General features: G+C 41.4%; 1 protein-coding gene across 3 annotated transcripts in view; it reads left to right on the top strand.

Moving 5' to 3' along the window:
• The window catches only part of diaph1 (diaphanous related formin 1), a 120297-nt gene that overhangs the window by 85230 nt on the left and 17396 nt on the right, over positions 1-17671 (top strand). For all 3 annotated transcript variants that reach the window (XM_019884162.1, XM_019884161.1, XM_019884163.1), the window contains 9 exons: positions 4002-4100; positions 4257-4351; positions 4739-4840; positions 5123-5362; positions 6498-6627; positions 7103-7227; positions 7338-7502; positions 7771-7903; positions 12001-12090. In XM_019884162.1, the coding sequence (XP_019739721.1) occupies positions 4002-4100; positions 4257-4351; positions 4739-4840; positions 5123-5362; positions 6498-6627; positions 7103-7227; positions 7338-7502; positions 7771-7903; positions 12001-12090 (1179 nt within the window). The remainder of the gene's footprint in view (positions 1-4001; positions 4101-4256; positions 4352-4738; positions 4841-5122; positions 5363-6497; positions 6628-7102; positions 7228-7337; positions 7503-7770; positions 7904-12000; positions 12091-17671) is intronic.

Below are 17671 nucleotides of genomic sequence, written 5' to 3'. Positions count from 1 at the left end.
TCCCTCTCTCTCTCTCTCTCTCTCTCTCTCTCTCTCTCTCTCGTGCACGCGCGCGCGCACACACACACACACACACACACACACACACATTGACAGAGACTTCTGCATGACTTGGCTCCTCGTGATCCCCCCCACCACCTCTCCTCATCCACGTCTACTTTTTTAGTTCTATTAAAAGTAGGAGGCAGAAAAATAAAAATTTTGAGTCTTTTATGGCACACACATGCGTGACCGTACACACACACACACACACACACACACACACACACACAACTCTAAAACTAAAGAAATGAATATGTACACACGCACAACCGCGCACACGCAACCCCCCCAACTCCCCCCAAATTTTCCTCCCAATCATTCAATGCCACGCAGCTGTTGGGCAGACTCAAGAAGGTGAGGGGGGAGTTGTTCCTGGAAAAATTATTTTTTAAATTCTTATTTTTCATACAAGTATTTACACACACACACACACACACACACACAACTCTAAAACTAAAGAAATGAATATGTACACACGCACAACCGCGCACACGCAACCCCCCCAACTCCCCCCAAATTTTCCTCCCAATCATTCAATGCCACGCAGCTGTTGGGCAGACTCAAGAAGGTGAGGGGGGAGTTGTTCCTGGAAAAATTATTTTTTAAATTCTTATTTTTCATACAAGTATTCCAAAGTTTTACAAGTATTTCTGCTCAACGTGAAACATTCGTTCTCTCTCTCTTTTTCATATAATCTACTTCTCCTCTCATAACTTTGCTGCTGTGAAGTGGGAATTTCTGCATTGTGAGACTATTAAAGTTGTTTTTATCTTATATATATATATATATATATATAAACACACACACGTATATGTATACTTATGTGTTTTTCTCAAACACAACAAGATAGTCTGTGCTGGAATAAGCGTGTTTCCCATCAGCCTGCTCTCCTCCCCCACAGTGACTAAGTGGAACGTGGTGCAGTGCTCCATAACCGCCACTAGGGGTGCCATCGGCTTACAAATGGAAGCCAACTGGGCATGTGGAAACCACAAGGCAGCCATTTTACAAATTGTATTACTCCAAACCCCCATTTCATGAATCAGTCGTGATGTCACCACCTCTTGTTGTCTTTTCATTGGCTAGTGAACAGCCAGACAGTACTTGATGGAGCACACACTAACACATGCATACATGCACATGCTTCCTCGTCATCTTTCACACCGTAACCTCATAGCATGATGAAACGGTCTCCTCTCAGAATAACTGGATTGTTTGAGATTACAGGTCACCCAGATTAGATCCTCATGTGTGTTGCTGCATGTGCGTCTTCAAAGTGCTCTTGTGTGCAGAAGTGCTCTTAGTAATGACGCAAATTAAACACACACATTCATATACAGTATGTTGTCTGGATTAACTTGTTCATCATTCAGTCAATTTTTTGTCTGTGTCCTGCGATGTTTCTCCATGCGTGATGGTCACTTCCTTTATACGAGCCAAATAATAAATCCTCCCAGCTGTGCGGATACTGTATGTATATAAATATAACTTTGTTTGTGTCTGTGTGTGTCTGTCTTCCTGTTTTGTCATCCAGCTGTCAGTAGGTTATATTCGGGACATAGGCATTAGGGACATTGTGTTGTTTTATTTGTGTCATGATTTCAAGGTACAGTGTATACTACACCATGGAAATGAGAATCACTCTATTGTTCTATGGTGACACATACATGATTGTTGAAGTTTCATGAGGGAAAAATGTCAGTGAATATGTAAGGAAACAAATCACACTGATGTGTGTTCTAACCCAGTGGCCAAAAGATGAGGTTAGGAGCTCATTAGCAGGCCTGGACTGGCAAACTGGAAACAAAGCAGCATTTGACTAGACTCATGATGGGCGTGCCACATGGATGCTATGTTTTGAGCTGTAGAATTCTGAATTTGTTGTCCATGAGATTGTTGCTATATGACAACAACAACAAAAAAATGAATAATAACAAAATGTAAGCAATAATTGACATTCGTTTTATGTAAGAAATGTAAATGTGTAATCTCATATGCATGAAAAAAGAGATTTGGTCAGAGGAAGCAGGAAGAAGAAGAAGCTTAATTGGATAGTGTTATCCATTGGTTTGTTCACCCTCAGCTATTACTAAACCTCACTTTTTTTTTTAATTATTTTGCCAATGGCACAATGCTTTTTTCCTGGAGAACTTGAAGGTGTTTAAACTTAAATAACACCTTGGATAAAATGTATAAACCCTGTGCAATAAGAGGTCTGTATTCTGGTTTGCTGTTGTAAAGTAGCAGTCACTAAATTATGACATAAAAATAGATGTGGGACATTTGTGTCACAGTTGCGTTTAAAACTGTGATTGCTTAAATAATCCCAATTGAAATGGCTGAACCACCAACAGTGACACATACTTTGATGCTGACCTTAAATCAAATTGACCTTGCCTCTGTACAGTTTTGACTTGCAATGTGGACAAATCAAATTGACTTGTTCATCTTTCAGGCCTAATTCTTGTCCACCCCACGCAAAATGACACATCCTTTGTCACACTTGTGAGCTTGTCCGAGTGCATTAACACAAACGTGTTTGTCAAGTGTGACTGTGTCATAAAACATACTGTATCTGCAAGCCTATTGCAAAAGCCCTCCTCGCTAAAAAACGTCCAAGCACATTTAGCAGGCTGTGGAGACTTAGTATCCCTTATTCTTATCTCACACCGTGCTCTCACACACAAATGTCAGTTTCCTGAGTTCAGTGGTGATGGAAAAAGATGAATTTGGGTAGTGTTTGTCTGGAATGAGTTTTGGATGGCTTGTTGAGATGACTCAAACTCAAGTCTATAAGTACAGTTGAGTTGGACATTTGTGTTAGTCACGTACAGTGCTGTGAAAAATATTTGCCCATCTCTTATTTAGAATATTTTTTTTTTTGCATATTTTTCACGCTTAGACATTTCAAATCATCTAACCAATTTTAACAGCTCAGAGGCAGCATAGTAAATTAAAGTTTCTAGATGGTTTTATTTATTAAGGGAAGCAACTATCCAAATTTATTTGGCCCTATATGAAAAAGTAATTTCCCCTCGGAAATTAATATTTTTGCCACTCTTATCAACAATGACTAATATGACGTGCTTGCGATAACTGTTTATGAGTCTTGTATATTGCTGTGGAGGAAGTTTGGCCAAGTCTTTTTTGGGGGGGAAAATAGTTTTTAACTTTTTTTTTAATATGTACTGCATTTTTTGCTTCATACCAAATGATCTCAACTGGACTAAAATCTGGATTTTGACGTAATAACACCAAAACTTTTTTTTTCACTAGTCATAGGTGGACATGCTGTTGTCACAGGCCATTGTCCTGCTGCATAAACCAAGAGCGCTTGAGCTTCAGGGCACAAACTGAAACATTAGAACAATGGCCTTCAGGGGGTTGTGGTAGACAGCAAAATTCATTGATAAAGCAGCAAAACATAACCATGATATCTATTTTTTTGTCAGCATATTCTTTTTATCCAATCCTGTTATTTTCACAGGCACTGTGTTGATATGTGTTCCTTCAGGAGAGATTGTTTTTTAATTAACTTTTAACCAAACTGCAATGTCAGTCCCTTGCTGCATTATGTGGACAAAAATATTTGGACAGCAGGGCCCCTGAGTTTCTCTTCAACCTTATCTCTCCAAACAACATATTTTAGACAGTTCCTCCACTTCATGGGAACACTTTGACTCTTTCTTTTTCCAGCTTGTCATCGGTGTCCAAATATACAAAGAAAATTCCATAAGCTATCCTTGTATGAGTTTTGGTGTGGACGAACTTTAAAACTGTTAACTTCAATGGCATAAAACACCTTTGAGTTGAGCTAGAGCAGAGCCTTGCTCATTTCCCCTGTGATTGTTTGCTTTGCTTTAAACTCTTCATATGAAGATTTGGGGAGAATTTGTGTTTCAAACAAGGTCCTTAAAATGACTTGATCACTGATTTCCCTTCTCTGTCCTCATCCCCAGCCAAAAAGGAACTAGAGGGTGCAGATGAAAAGAAGCAGGCGCAGAAGAAGAAAGTCAAGGAGCTGAAGGTTATTGATTCAAAGTCCTCACAAAACCTGTGTAAGTCTAAACAACAGTTTGTTTCAAGAGGCGCGTGTGCATATGCACTCCACAACCCAACATAATACCAGTGTTTCATCCTTGAACATCTTCCAAGACATAACTATACTAATGTAAATATAATATTAACTTTTTTATGTGTGTGTATACATGCAGCCATTTTTCTCGGATCTTTCCGTCTTCCATATGAAGAAATCAAAAACTGCATCCTGGAAGTTAATGAGAAAGTCCTCACAGAGTCCCTGGTTCAGGTACATATTCCAGTGCGATATCTAAACTTATTTTATGGTTGCATTGATGTGTTAAGACGAACACAATGTGTTTTCCTATTTTAATGAAAAAAACAAATCCACAATTGCCGTTGTAGCTTGTAGCTGTTCCTTTTCTAGCGTATAAAGTAATATGCAGTGTTTGGACACTTCATCAGGCCTGCATAATTGAACGAGAACCAATGCAGGATGAGTTGTATCAACAATTCTAACATTTCAGAATGAATAATACTTTTGACTTTTGAGCGTAATCAGTTTAACAATGCTTATTATTGATATAGTGCTGCTCTCCATCATACCAGAAGTATTTCAAATTATTAAAACAAAAAACGATTTCAAGCGTGTGTGTGTCTGTCTCTTGCTGTATAGAACCTGATCAAGCAGCTGCCTGCACCAGAGCAGCTTAGTGTCCTTGGAGAGATGAAAGATGAATATGACGACTTGGCTGAGGCTGAACAGTTCGGAGTTGTGGTAAGGAGGCATGCAGTTATATATACAGAGCATTGCTGTTTTTAGGGACATGTAAACCACAAGCCACATGCATGTGATGAGACAAAAAAAAAAATATATATATATATATATATATACTGAACTGATTATGAAATAGCACGCTTGTTGTTTTATTAGTCACAGTGATGGTTCAGCTTACAAAACAGACACTGTTTTGTTCAATGATGAAAGATGTTTCTAATGGATGGAGTCCCCCTCGTTCATGCAAATCTCCACACATCCTTCACCCATCTCTTCTCCCAGATCTCAAGTGTGAAGCGGTTGGGGCCACGGCTACAGGCCATCCTGTTTAAGCTACAGTTTGACGAACAGTTGAACAACATTAAACCGGATGTGGTGTCTGTGACAGCTGCCTGTGAGGAGCTCAGGAAAAGTGCTTCCTTCTCTAAGCTGCTACAGATCATCCTTCTTGTTGGCAATTATATGAACGCAGGCTCCCGCAATGGCAAGGCCTTCGGCTTTTCCATATCCTACCTGTGCAAGGTAAAAAAACAAACAAAAAAAAACACTTACAGGAGTGGACAAAAGCCCAACACAAAACTAGATTGCTTCAAAATGTATCGTCTTCTCAGACCATGACTTTTATGCTGTTATTTTTATATGTATTGAAAAGACTGGGAAAAAAAAACGACAATTTACATTCTCAAACTACAAAAGCACGTACATCTTGTAAAGATAGCAATGCAAAACATGCATGAATGAGTTGCTCTTGGGTATTGTATACAAGCGGGATCCGCTTTAGAGGGAAGAAAAGACGTCCTAAATTAGTTTAAGAATTCTTCCTGATAAAGAGAGCATGGCTACTGTGGCTACTGGAAGATGGTGGTTTGATGCATTATTATTATTATTATTGTTTCAATAATCGAATCTGATTAATTTATTACAAACTGCATACACTAGCCGAGTCTATATGGAGCCATGTATTCCAATGAGAATGAATCTGAATGACCAAACAAAATGAAAATGCTCCATTTAAACAACTTCGTCTGAAGAAAAAGTCTAAATCCAAAAGGAATTTCATTCACAGGGGTTGTATCTTGGCGTTGCCAATCTGAGCGTCATGTAAACAGTTAATTTGGAATAACCAAATGGCATCTGGTCTGCACATGCTCTATCTTGATGTTAATGGGTAGTGACATTGTTGTATACACATTTTAAAATGGCAGCAACATATCAGAGGTTGGGAGAACTTTTTTTAAGTCCTTGTAACTTGTTTTTATCAAGATATAAAAAAAATGGTCAAAGAAATCACAATTACTTTGCTTGTCAGACAAATGAATTCCATCTTGACAAATCCCGTCATATTTATTTATATTGGTCTCCACGTGTCACATGGCTGTAACAATACTACAATACATACATCTTTACTTATACTGATATGAATAATATAGTGGAGCATGTCAATGGCAGATCGGAATAGGCCAGGTCACATGTAAACGTGACAAGAGATCTTCATACGGAATGGTTTCAATTGGAATGTCAAAAAAAGTCTCCATCTAAACCCGGCTATATTTCATTTAGAAAAACCGTAACATCATTGGTGATTGTATTGATTTTATCTCCACTTATTTTTATCAGCTTTATTAATGGACAATAAGCAAAATGTTTATCCCATCAGCTTCGTGACACCAAATCAGCTGACCTGAAGCAGACACTGCTCCACTTTCTTGCTGATGTGTGCATGGAGCAGTATCCGGAAGTCATGAGCTTTCCCGATGAGCTCATCCATATTGAGAAGGCCAGCAGAGGTAAAACCTGACGTCAGAGTGATCTGGGTTGTACTCACTTCATTCATCGTTTGAAACAAACAACAAAGTAAAAAGCCATAAGCCTTAAAACATGCACACACACACACACACACACACACACTCAACTCAACTCAACTGTATTTATAGAGCACTTTAAAACAACCATCACTCTATACAAAGTGCTGTACATGGAGCAAATATCATATATACAACAAATTAATCACAAAGACAGCAGAAAGCACCAAACAGGAAGACTAAGAGTCATGCCATGTCAAATGCCATAGAATACAAATGAGTTTTCAAACGAGTTTTAAAGATGGGCAGCGAGGGGGCTTGCCGAATGTACAGTGGGAGGTCATTCCAAAGAGAGGGACCAGCAACGGAAAAGGCTCGACCCCCTCTGAGCCTCCGCTTGGTTCTTGGTACTTCTAATAATGTCATGTAATGTAATGTTATCTTTTTTTCCTCCTAATAGTTTCTGCAGAGACACTTCAGAAGAATGTAGAAATGATGGGTCGTCAGATCAAGAACCTGGAGAAAGACATAGAAACTTTCCCTCCTGCACAAAATGACAAGGACCAATTTGTGGAGAAGATGTCGATATCCTTCTTATCTACAGATCATATTAATTCAGCAGTTTAATTATTCCTTCGGGTGTCATAAAAAGGTTATGGCGAAATATATTGTGTTCCTTAACTTAATGTGTTCACAGTTTTGTGAGCAGTGCTCGTGAACAGTATGAGAAGCTGAATCTGATGCATAAAAATATGGAGAAGCAATATACCGACCTGGGAGACTATTTTGTCTTTGACCCCAGAAAACTTTCAGTGGAGGAGTTCTTTGGGGATCTCAACACCTTTAAGAACATGTTTCAGGTTGTTTTTGTCCATCCAAAATCCTCATTGAGTTCAATGAACAAAGGAAGTTACTTAACCCGTTTATATTGACATCAATTTGAAAGAGAATGACCCATGTATTATTTATGTAACAATTGTGACATATTTGGAAGACATGAATTAAAGTGTTGTTTTCCAAAACAATCTTGTTTTGCTTTAAGACAAATTTAATTCTGATAGTCTGTGATATTGTCGAAACTAAACATGTTCTGTCACATAATCGTTTTTTTCATTCTCCTTCCATCAGCAAGCAGTGAAGGATAATCAGAAGAGGAAGGAGACAGAAGAAAAGATCAAAAGGGCCAAGCTGGCCAGGGAAAAGGCTGAGAGGGAAAAGGAGGAGAAACTCAAAAAGAGGCAGCTCCTGGACATCAACACAGGTTCATGTTTTTCTCTTAAATGTCATATTAGGAGGAAAACAACACTGACTTTTATTGTCATTTCCTCCATACTCCAGTTGGGGGCACTCAGAGTCCACACTTTGGTGGAGTGAGTGAGTGAGTCAGTGTGTGTGCACGCGCGTGTGCGTGCGTGCATGCATGCATGGGGGTGTGTGTGTGTGTGTGTGTGTGTGTGTGTGTGAGAGAGAGAGAGAGAGAGCTTGACTAAGCAATCACAATTTAAAGACCGCAGATAATCTAATGTAGATGACTTGCTTTAAAAAAGTATCAATAAATCTCTTCCGAAAACAAGTACAGAAAGGATACATTATCAAGAAACTACCTAACCTACATGTAACTCTACTGGCAAATAAGAGAGTTGCGTCCACACAAAATTTCCTTCAAATGTTTTCCTAGGTACAAAAAAAATGTAGTGTGCTCTAGTTATATATTTCTCTAGTCATCCCTTTCTACACAGAAAGAATTCTCCTTGGCAGACATTCATGCAGACCCTTTTTCCTCTCTCTAGTTTCAGTACATTCCTTCTCTGTGGCTTCTTTTTGACATCTCCTAGGATGTAGTCTAAAGTTTCATCTTGCTTCTCCTCACTCTTGTTTGTTTAATCAGGCTTTCTCCTTTCTCTCTGCCTTTGTCTGCCTATCATTTAAATCAGCATTAAAAGTACAGTCTCCCTAGAGACTCCGCATGTAATATGTCGTCTGTGCGTTCGACACATGGAGCTACGGTTTTGATGATGAAAGCAAGAGTATTCGTTTGCATTGTGCCTCTAGAGCAGGGGTGTCCAAACTTTTTTGGGTGAGGGCCAAATACAGAAAAATAAGCAAAGGCTCGGACCACCCGTCGTTGTGCCTTTTAGGCTCATCATATCAAGCAACTCCTCCGTACAGCAAATATTTTCATCGACTCCCCACCAAAAAATTAATAGCTGTGCAGTGTCTGTGGCGTCTGTGCTCTCATCGCATGCTATCGAGTAAAAATCAAAAGCACATGCTTTGTCTCTCAGCTGAAGTTTCAGGTTAGCTGACAAGTCCTCGATTCTCCACACCACTGTATTTCTGGATAAGATCACGTTGAAATCCTGCACTTTTTCTGGGCACATTACTTCCTTGACTTTGATGAGGCACTGCTTTATGAAATCACCATCTGAGAACGGTTTGTCATGCTGGGCAATAAGTTGAGCGACTTCATAGCTTGCTGCTGTGGCATTTTCCTGTATTTTGTTAGCACGAAAAAAAACTGTTGTTTTCATAGTGCCGACGGACATTGTACTCACGGCAACATCTTCATCACAAATCAAACAGACACATTTTCCATTGATTTCTTTGAAGAAATATTCATTCTCCCACCATGTTTGAAATCTTCTGCACTCACTTGCTATCTTTCGTTTCTTCGGTGCTGCCATTTCTGGTGACTCGTAGCAAATGTTTTTCTTTGCTTAATTTTGTTTAGTGGAGAAGCACCTTTTCGGTTTCTCGCTCCATCTAGTGTTGAAACTGAGAGGTTCAACAGAGTTGAGCTCAAGCGCCATGTGCGGGTCATATTCAACTATATTTTCAGAATTTGCTGCGGGCCAATAAAAACAAGCCCACGGGCCGCAGTTGGCCCGTGGGCCGTAGTGTGGACACCACTGCTCTAGAGGCATGTGAGTGGAAAATAATAGAACTTCAAAAATGTGTGTGTGTATGAGGGTTGGAGGTGATTTACATACAGGTGGCATATTTGATTGCCTCGGGTCACTTCAACCCCCTATTTGAATTCAACCACACACAAATACACAGACACACCAGCTCTTTGTGCTGTATTTGTTTATAACCCTCAAACTGGATGTCTATGACACAATGGTTGCTTTCAGCAAAGGCACATTCACATGTTCACCTCTTCCTTGTTTCCTTCTTTTTTTCTTTCTGTCCCTCTAGTCTGCTATTGTAGTCTTATCTCACAAAATCACAAAATGTTCTTCTTTGCATGCCATCTCTGTCTGCATAGCACCTCAGTTGTTGATTAATCCCTCGAAGGTCAGGCAGCGAGTTTGGGTTTGCTGTGGCACTGTGACAATGCCCCCCCCCCTTTTCTTTTTTGTCTAACTATTTCAGACCTCTGTAAATTATATTTACTCGAATGTTGATGCAATAAAAAAAAAAAACAGAACAAAAATTATAATTATGTAAGGTTGTATTCGTGCCAGTGAGAGTCTGACATGAACCTTCAGCATGCTCTGAAAAAAACACTCTGGTCTCATCCCAAATACTAGGACATGGGATGTACTTGATTCCTGCAACTAGGTGCCGGTAGAGTCTACAAAAGATACTGCATGGCTTTGAAAGAAAGGGGTGTGTGCATCTGTGACATACACACCCACTCAGATGCTGGTATGGGAACCACCGCTGGGAGTGCTCACGCTCCACGCAAGTGCTTGTGTGACCACGATGGGGGATGGGATGGTGGCTTCATTGCAGCAGCTGCTCTGTTGAGTCTTACACACACACACACGCACGAACGCGCATTTCTCTTGATGGAAAGGTTAAGAGGAGAGGAGAGGTTAAAAGGAGAGTATAGGAGGAAGTCACGGGGTCAGAGAGAGAGGGACTTTGGACTGAAGGAAATGGCAATCACTCCACAATTTCTCTGTACTATTCAGCATGTCTCACATTTTCCAACATCCACCAGGGGTGATCTTGCTCCACACAAGATTCTTGATTTATGTGTGTGCTGATTGTGTTTGTGTCAATCAATTGGATCCAGAGAGCCATCTTTTAGAGCACTGTGGTCTAATGCTATTACACAAATTAATCTGTCTTATGTTCTTAGTGGCCTCAAGCAGGACCTTGCAAACAACACTTGTGCACGTGTAGACATGTGACAAGCTTATACTGTACTGAGTTTCGGCATGACTTTTTATAACCTCTCTTCTACATGTTGACTTAACTCTTACATTTGCAACTGTATTAACTGGATGGCACACAGAATACAAGTAAATTAATCGAGTGCATGTGTATCATCATGTGCTGGGATAATTAGGCCTGTTGTTGACCTTCGACAAAGCAAATAAAAGCCTCCAAGCTGTGAAAGAGGGATGTCTTGCTCAAGGCCAGACAGCGCCTAAACAACTGTGATTACACTGCCATGCTTGCAATGGTGGTTTAAAGCAACTATGTGGTTAGTGTAAGCATATTCAGTGTCGATTGTGCTTCCCTCAGTGAAGAAAAACATGGCCTACATCACCATAAAGCATTAGTGTAGTGACCAGCTATCAGCACAAAGCGGTGTATGTGAGCCATTGAAAGGAAACGTGTAAGCTGCAAGCCATCTGCCACATGGCTTATTACAAGACGTGTGTGTGTGTGTGTGTGTGTGTGTGTGTGTGCGTGCGTGCGTGCGTGCGTGCGTGCGTACACAACTGAGAACTGAGGGGGTTGACGGGTGGCCACATAAACCTTTAACCCCACTCCCTTCTTTTCCAGACTCCTCTCGTCCTATTCAGAAATAATTAAAACCATCTGCCTGGCTGCAGAGCTGTACTGCTAAATCGTCCCACTTACACACACACACACACACACACACACACACACATACTTCTACACAGTTGTGGATCCATCAAAAACACATACTCAAATACAGCCTGATTGAGAACCTCCAAATAAATGATTTATCCAAATGTCATAAATACAATTGTAAACTGCACCTAGGATTACTTTCCTGCCAATACCTCATCAACTGTAGGCAACAGTCATTCTTTTCCCGGTGTTAAGATGTTCTTTAGTTGAGAGAGAGAGAGCTTTCTTCTCTCTGCAAAATCTAGCATGAAGCTGCAGTGACAGCACAGCAGCTCATCTAGGTCAGTGCTTATCTGGGTTAATGTGGCAAATCTTCCAACATGGCCACTTGGCTGGAAAACAAACACCCTCCAGCCCACATGGATCTGGGAAAATCATTGATAGGTAGTTAGTATGGCAAAATCCTCAAAATTAGAATGTATTTGTGCACTGTGTTGATTATAAATGCCAATGTGGAAAAATGTATTTCCTCCTTAATTGTTTGTTGCTACATGGCTCATGTTAATATTGATGTGCTTTCAGAGGGTGATGAAACCGGCATCATGGATGGACTCTTGGAGGCGCTGCAGTCTGGCGCTGCTTTCAGGAGAAAGAGAGGACCCCGGCAAGCAGGTGCACTGAACAACTCTACATATTCATTTCTTTAGTTTTAGAGGTGTGTGTGTGTGTGTGTGTGTGTGTGTGTGTGTGTGTGTGTGTGTGTGTGTGTGTGTGTGTGTGTGTGCATCCTATAACCTATAACAACATCCTAGGAGCTCCAGGCCTCGCTGGCCTCAGTTGTGGTTTACGACTCTACCATAAGAAAGACACTGGCCAAAAACGGCATCCATGAGTGAGTTCCCAAGCAAAAACCACTGTTGTCTAAAAAGAACGCAAAGGCTCGTCTCACATTTGCCAAAAGACCACCCATTTGTACGCTTCTGCAGCAGAAGGCTGTTAAAATCATGTTAGATTTGTCATTCACAGTCAGTACGAGTTGGTAGATAAGGCGACTATTTTGACTCACAATAGTTTCGCCAAACCAGTGGAATCCTTAGCAACATTTCAGCAGAACGTCACTAAACCTATCCACGACCATTAGCTAGTAGTGTCACTGTGTGGATTCAGTCTTTCTGGGTCAATAATCACCGACACACGTGCATTCTACACAACCTCGGCCTATGATAACAATGCCAATATCAATGGAATGCCTGTGCTTTGCTGTGCAGTCAAATGTTCAGTCTTTCATACCGGACCTCATCATTCCAATAATTGATCATCAGAATTCCTGATGTGTGTGTACAAGTTGTGTATGTACAGGTCCTGGACATTGGGTACCTGCATGCTTAGCTGTATCTCTCCCCAATATTGGGTGTCCACTGTATTCCACATGATGTCTCTTGAGCCATTGTTGTTCAGTCTGTAAGCCCAACATAATCGAGTTTAACTTTGCGGCAAGCTTTGAAATGTGAGTTTGTGAAGTGTCCATTGTTGAAAGAAGCTCAAGTAGATCTGTGTGCCTGCGCAAGCATTCACACACAAGGGTATGCGTGTCTGCAACCCTATCCCACCGTCAATAGAAGCCAGATGTGAAGCGGTGCCTCAGAGTTGGAGGGTAGACTGCATTCTTTCTCCCTTCTTGTTGTGTGCCTTTTGCAAAGTGAAAAGCAAAAGCAAAACACATTCTGCATCAACATTACTGCAGTTGTTGTCAAGTGTTTCTCTCTGGTCTACAGTTAGAATTTGGCGAAGTTATTCTACTTTAATCAATTGCAACAAACCTTACAGAAACAACAAAACTGAGAAACAGAGGGAGTAGAGTGGCTAGGTTTATAGTCTGTCCCCCAGAATACTGTTTTGCTGTGTCACTCCTCGCAGGAAAAAGCAGAACATGCGTGAGAGAAGATGCGTGCGTTGCTGTGTTAGAAAGGAGAAGAAAACTATGTCGATAAAGATCACATATCATATTAAACCCCCCCTATCCCCTTTCTTGCTCTGACTGTGAAATCATTTTAACCACTGGTCAGTAATTTTCATGCTCATATGGGGGCGGTGTTGTGTGTCAGCTTTGTCCAAAATATGTAGCTACTATTTTACAACAACTTGCAACTCCTCCTCATCTTGCAGACTTTGTGGGAGGGTCTGTTCACCATAAAGAGCAGGCTTTTCCTTTTAGGATTTGGCGGTGTGTGAGTCAGAGCACTTAATTTAGCAAAACTTTTAGAGGAGGTTCATTCAGTCTTTGGCTCAACTGATATGTATGGCGCACCACTGGAGCCACAGACTTCCTCCATCACTAACTAGACTTATAAAGCTCCGTTCTATGCTTATAAGCGTGGATATTACTTTTCGGTGTTTGCCCTATTGTGCACAAAGAAAATATTGTCCATTTTCTACATACACAGTACAGACAACAATATTGAGACACAAGACGGTAAGAACTGTTAAGATGGAAGAACAGTTTCTTCTCTTCTGTGTATGTTTGTACCAACATTATAGAATGTGTGCAATTTGACTTGATGTTGAGCAACAAGGTTTTCCTAACAGGGTCCACTGAGCTCTAAGGAAAAGAAGTTAGTCTGAAACCCTGTCATCGGGTTAGAACAAGTCTTTGGAAAAAAAAAAGAAATCTGCTGCTGTTGTTTATTTTTTTAAAGTCCTAAGCATACCCCTCTTACTCATATCCCTGTTTCCTCCACTGTTGTGCACACCACAACAAATCTCACCTACGTGAGTTCAAAAGACAGACGCGAGCGACTATTGAGTGTGTTGCCAACCTCATTGTGTCCCTGCATTGTGACTGAATGTGAAGCCACGAGGCTCCGCAAGCTATGTCTTCACCTTTGACCTGTACCCTAACTCACTGTGGGGTTTTGTGCTCCTTGTATAGAATGAGTGGGCAGCCTCGGGTACTCCCAGCTGTCTGACCCCCTCCCTCTTCCCACTACTCAAACACAAGCAAACAAAACAGATGCAGCAGATGACTACATGCCAACACAAAGCCACACGTGGGTGTTTGAATACCAAGACGCCTTCCGCATTACATTGCACAGAGCAGATACCGTTGCATGCTTTTTTTTTTCCAAACTCTCACAATCTTCTTCTAGTTGTTACTTTATCGGTTCATGTCATGTCAATACAGACCTACAACCTGATATTTAATGCAATATATTAGCATTTTGTATGTGGAGGAATGCGTTGAATCACTCACCACCAAGCCATCTGCTCAGTCATGACCCCTCATCCAATCAGTGCCGCCACAAAGTTGACAAAGCCCCAATCACAATAATGGTAGCACAGATGATGTGGATGGCAACAATGGAGGCACACGCTGGCTCCACACACCGTCTGCTCCTTTACAAAAGTCACACTCCTTCACAGATGTTCACACAGGGGGACACAAACACAAAGGAAACAATTGAGTTCATTTTTAACGGCCTTCATTGATCACCTCATTGTTGAAGCAGACATGACATCACGCACACTTTTAGCACCCACTCAGACAATTAGTGCAGTAACTCAAATGAAGTGGGTATAAAAATACGTTTTGTTTTGTTTTTTTGTATGACATTAAAAACATGTGACAAAGGCAAATTGTTTTAAAACCTTTCCGACCATAACTGTTCTGTAACGTGTACAAGGCTTTAAATACGCGTTTTTTTTTTTTTCTTTGAGGAGCAGTTTTGCTAATTGCTGATTTCAATTGAGGAGCAATCGTGAGGAAATCAAGAACTGAATGGCACTGAATTTCTACGAATTTTAGAATTAAAAGAAAACTTAAATTACAGTGTTAGGTCCCATTGTGCATCCCATGCTTTTGTGCTGCGTTCATGGCTGATTTGCTTTTCAGTGTTTTTGTATGAGGCGTAAAATGTGAATTTTGAGGGGAGACTTGTGATGTGAGTTATGGAAATATGAACCGTTCGACGTAAAAATGAGTTTTAGCACAAAACTGAAGGCTCCTGTTGGGAAAGCTAGAGGCCCTTCAAAAAACGGCGCGTGTGGGCTGACTCCAATTTATGATGAGTATGAATGTGGTTGGTTCAATCTGAACATAGCACCCATCTCCAGTTATGACAGGGTTTGCACACTTTTGCAGTTTGCAGTTGTTTATTTTTACATTCCCCCTCTGGAAAAGAAAAGACATTTATTTGTTAGAGGTTGTAGGGCCCGTTCATGGTGGAAAAAGTTTTGGAACGATTTATCTTGGTCTAATTATTTGGATATATCATAAAAGCCTGGCATTTGAACAGGCCTGTGTGGACTTTTAAGCGCATGCATGTACTAGCAATTACCATTGCTTGATGATGTCACTTTTGAAGCCGGTTCTTCCACAGTGGAGCCAGAGGAGGGTGCTACAGGTCCCTGCTAAACTGAACATGTCAATGGACAGTAGATGCTGTGCTAAAATCCGACTCTGGCTTTTCCATGGTTGCAGCTCGAGTACACAAAAACCTTACAGATGTATGCTTGATACGTGACCCCGCTTTGGTAATCTGAGGTATTTACCCTCTAAATCTTGCCGTGGCTTACACTTCACACCTCATCATCGCTGTGTGTTCTCTATATCTTGTTCAATTAAGCAGTCTTTCCCTCACCATGCAGTCTGCTCGAGTACTGTATAATGTGTTACAGAGGCTCTTTTCCCTTCAGGTCTTGGTGCCCCCCAAAGAGCACATTCAGTGTTCAAACGAACCCATATAGTGCCACACCAGACACATAAACTAATCTTTTGATCTGAGTCTCGACATCCCATTTCGCTCTTGCTGTGCAACCAGGCATCATGCCAAGCCCCTGCATCATTTAGTCAAAGTAACAGCTACTTTGCTGCGAAGGACATGCTGAGGACATCTTCTGTTTGTAGTGCCATGTGTTAAAATATTACCAAAATAATTTAGTCCTTAACTTTTTCCACCCGAGCCCACAAGAGACATCATGTTGTACAGGCGCAGTTCTCATGCTTAATATGCTCGGACATTTGCTCGAGTATAAAATCACACCTAGCATTCTTTGAGTTGTTTGTGAGTGGTGTTTGGTCAAGTAAGTGATCTTCAATTTATCTTCTGTCCTTTACCACATGTCCAACACTGATTACTGATTGCGCATCACTCAAAAATGGTGTTCTGAACTGTGGACATGGCTTGCAGGAATTATTGAAACTGAACAATAGAATACAAACATGTAGGGCTGAACAAATTTATGTGAAATTGTAATGCCTTGAGATATATATATATGGGGCGGGGGTCCCGGAGGTCGAGTGGTTAGCGTGGTTAGCGTGACAACCTCACAGTGCAGAGGTCATGGGTTTGATCCCGGCTCCGGCCTGCCTGTGTGGAGTTTGCATGTTTTCCCCGGGTCTGCGTGGGTTTTCTCGGGGTACTCCGGTTTCCTCCCATTCATGGCAGGTTGATTGAATACTCTAAATTGTCCCTTGGTGTGAGTGTGAGCACAGGTGGTTGTTTGTCTATGTGTGCCCTGCGATTGGCTGGCCCCCAAACTAGATGAGTGGTTGCAACAGATCCCGGGAACAACATCGGACATCTCAGTCCAGAAATGTGCAGTGCTGGGAACAGCAAGGATACTGCGCAGAACCCTCAAGCTTCCTGGCCTCTGGTTGAGGACCCGAGCTGAATGAGGGACGGACACCACCCGAGGGGTGAGACGTATATATATATATATATACACACATACATACATACAAGTATGGTCAAAATACATATACAAAAAAATATATATACAAGTATGGACTGGAAACCCCAAGGTCAAAATGGGAAACACCTCCGAAGGTGGTGGAGAATGACAGAGCGAAGATCCTGTGGGACTTCTTCCAGATCCAGACTGACAAGATGGTAATGGCGAACCAACCAGATATCGTGATCATAGATAAAGGGCAGAGGAAAGCCGTTGTAGTGGATGTAGCGGTCCCAAGTGATGGAAACATCAGAAAGAAGGAACACGAGAAACTCGAGAAAAGTGATGGACTCAGAGAGGAGCTGGAGAGAGCCTGGAAGGTAAAGGTGACAGTCGTGCCTGTGGTGGTCGGAGCACTCGGGGCAGTGACCCCCAAACTAGATGAGTGGTTGCAACAGATCCCGGGAACAACATCGGACATCTCAGTCCAGAAATGTGCAGTGCTGGGAACAGCAAGGATACTGCGCAGAACCCTCAAGCTTCCTGGCCTCTGGTAGAGGACCCGAGCTGAATGAGGGATGGA

Source organism: Hippocampus comes, unplaced genomic scaffold, assembly GCF_001891065.2.
Source record: "Hippocampus comes isolate QL1 unplaced genomic scaffold, H_comes_QL1_v1.1 scaffold156, whole genome shotgun sequence".
NCBI classification, from domain to species: Eukaryota; Metazoa; Chordata; class Actinopteri; order Syngnathiformes; family Syngnathidae; genus Hippocampus; species Hippocampus comes.
This window is presented reverse-complemented; position numbering and strand designations above follow the sequence as displayed.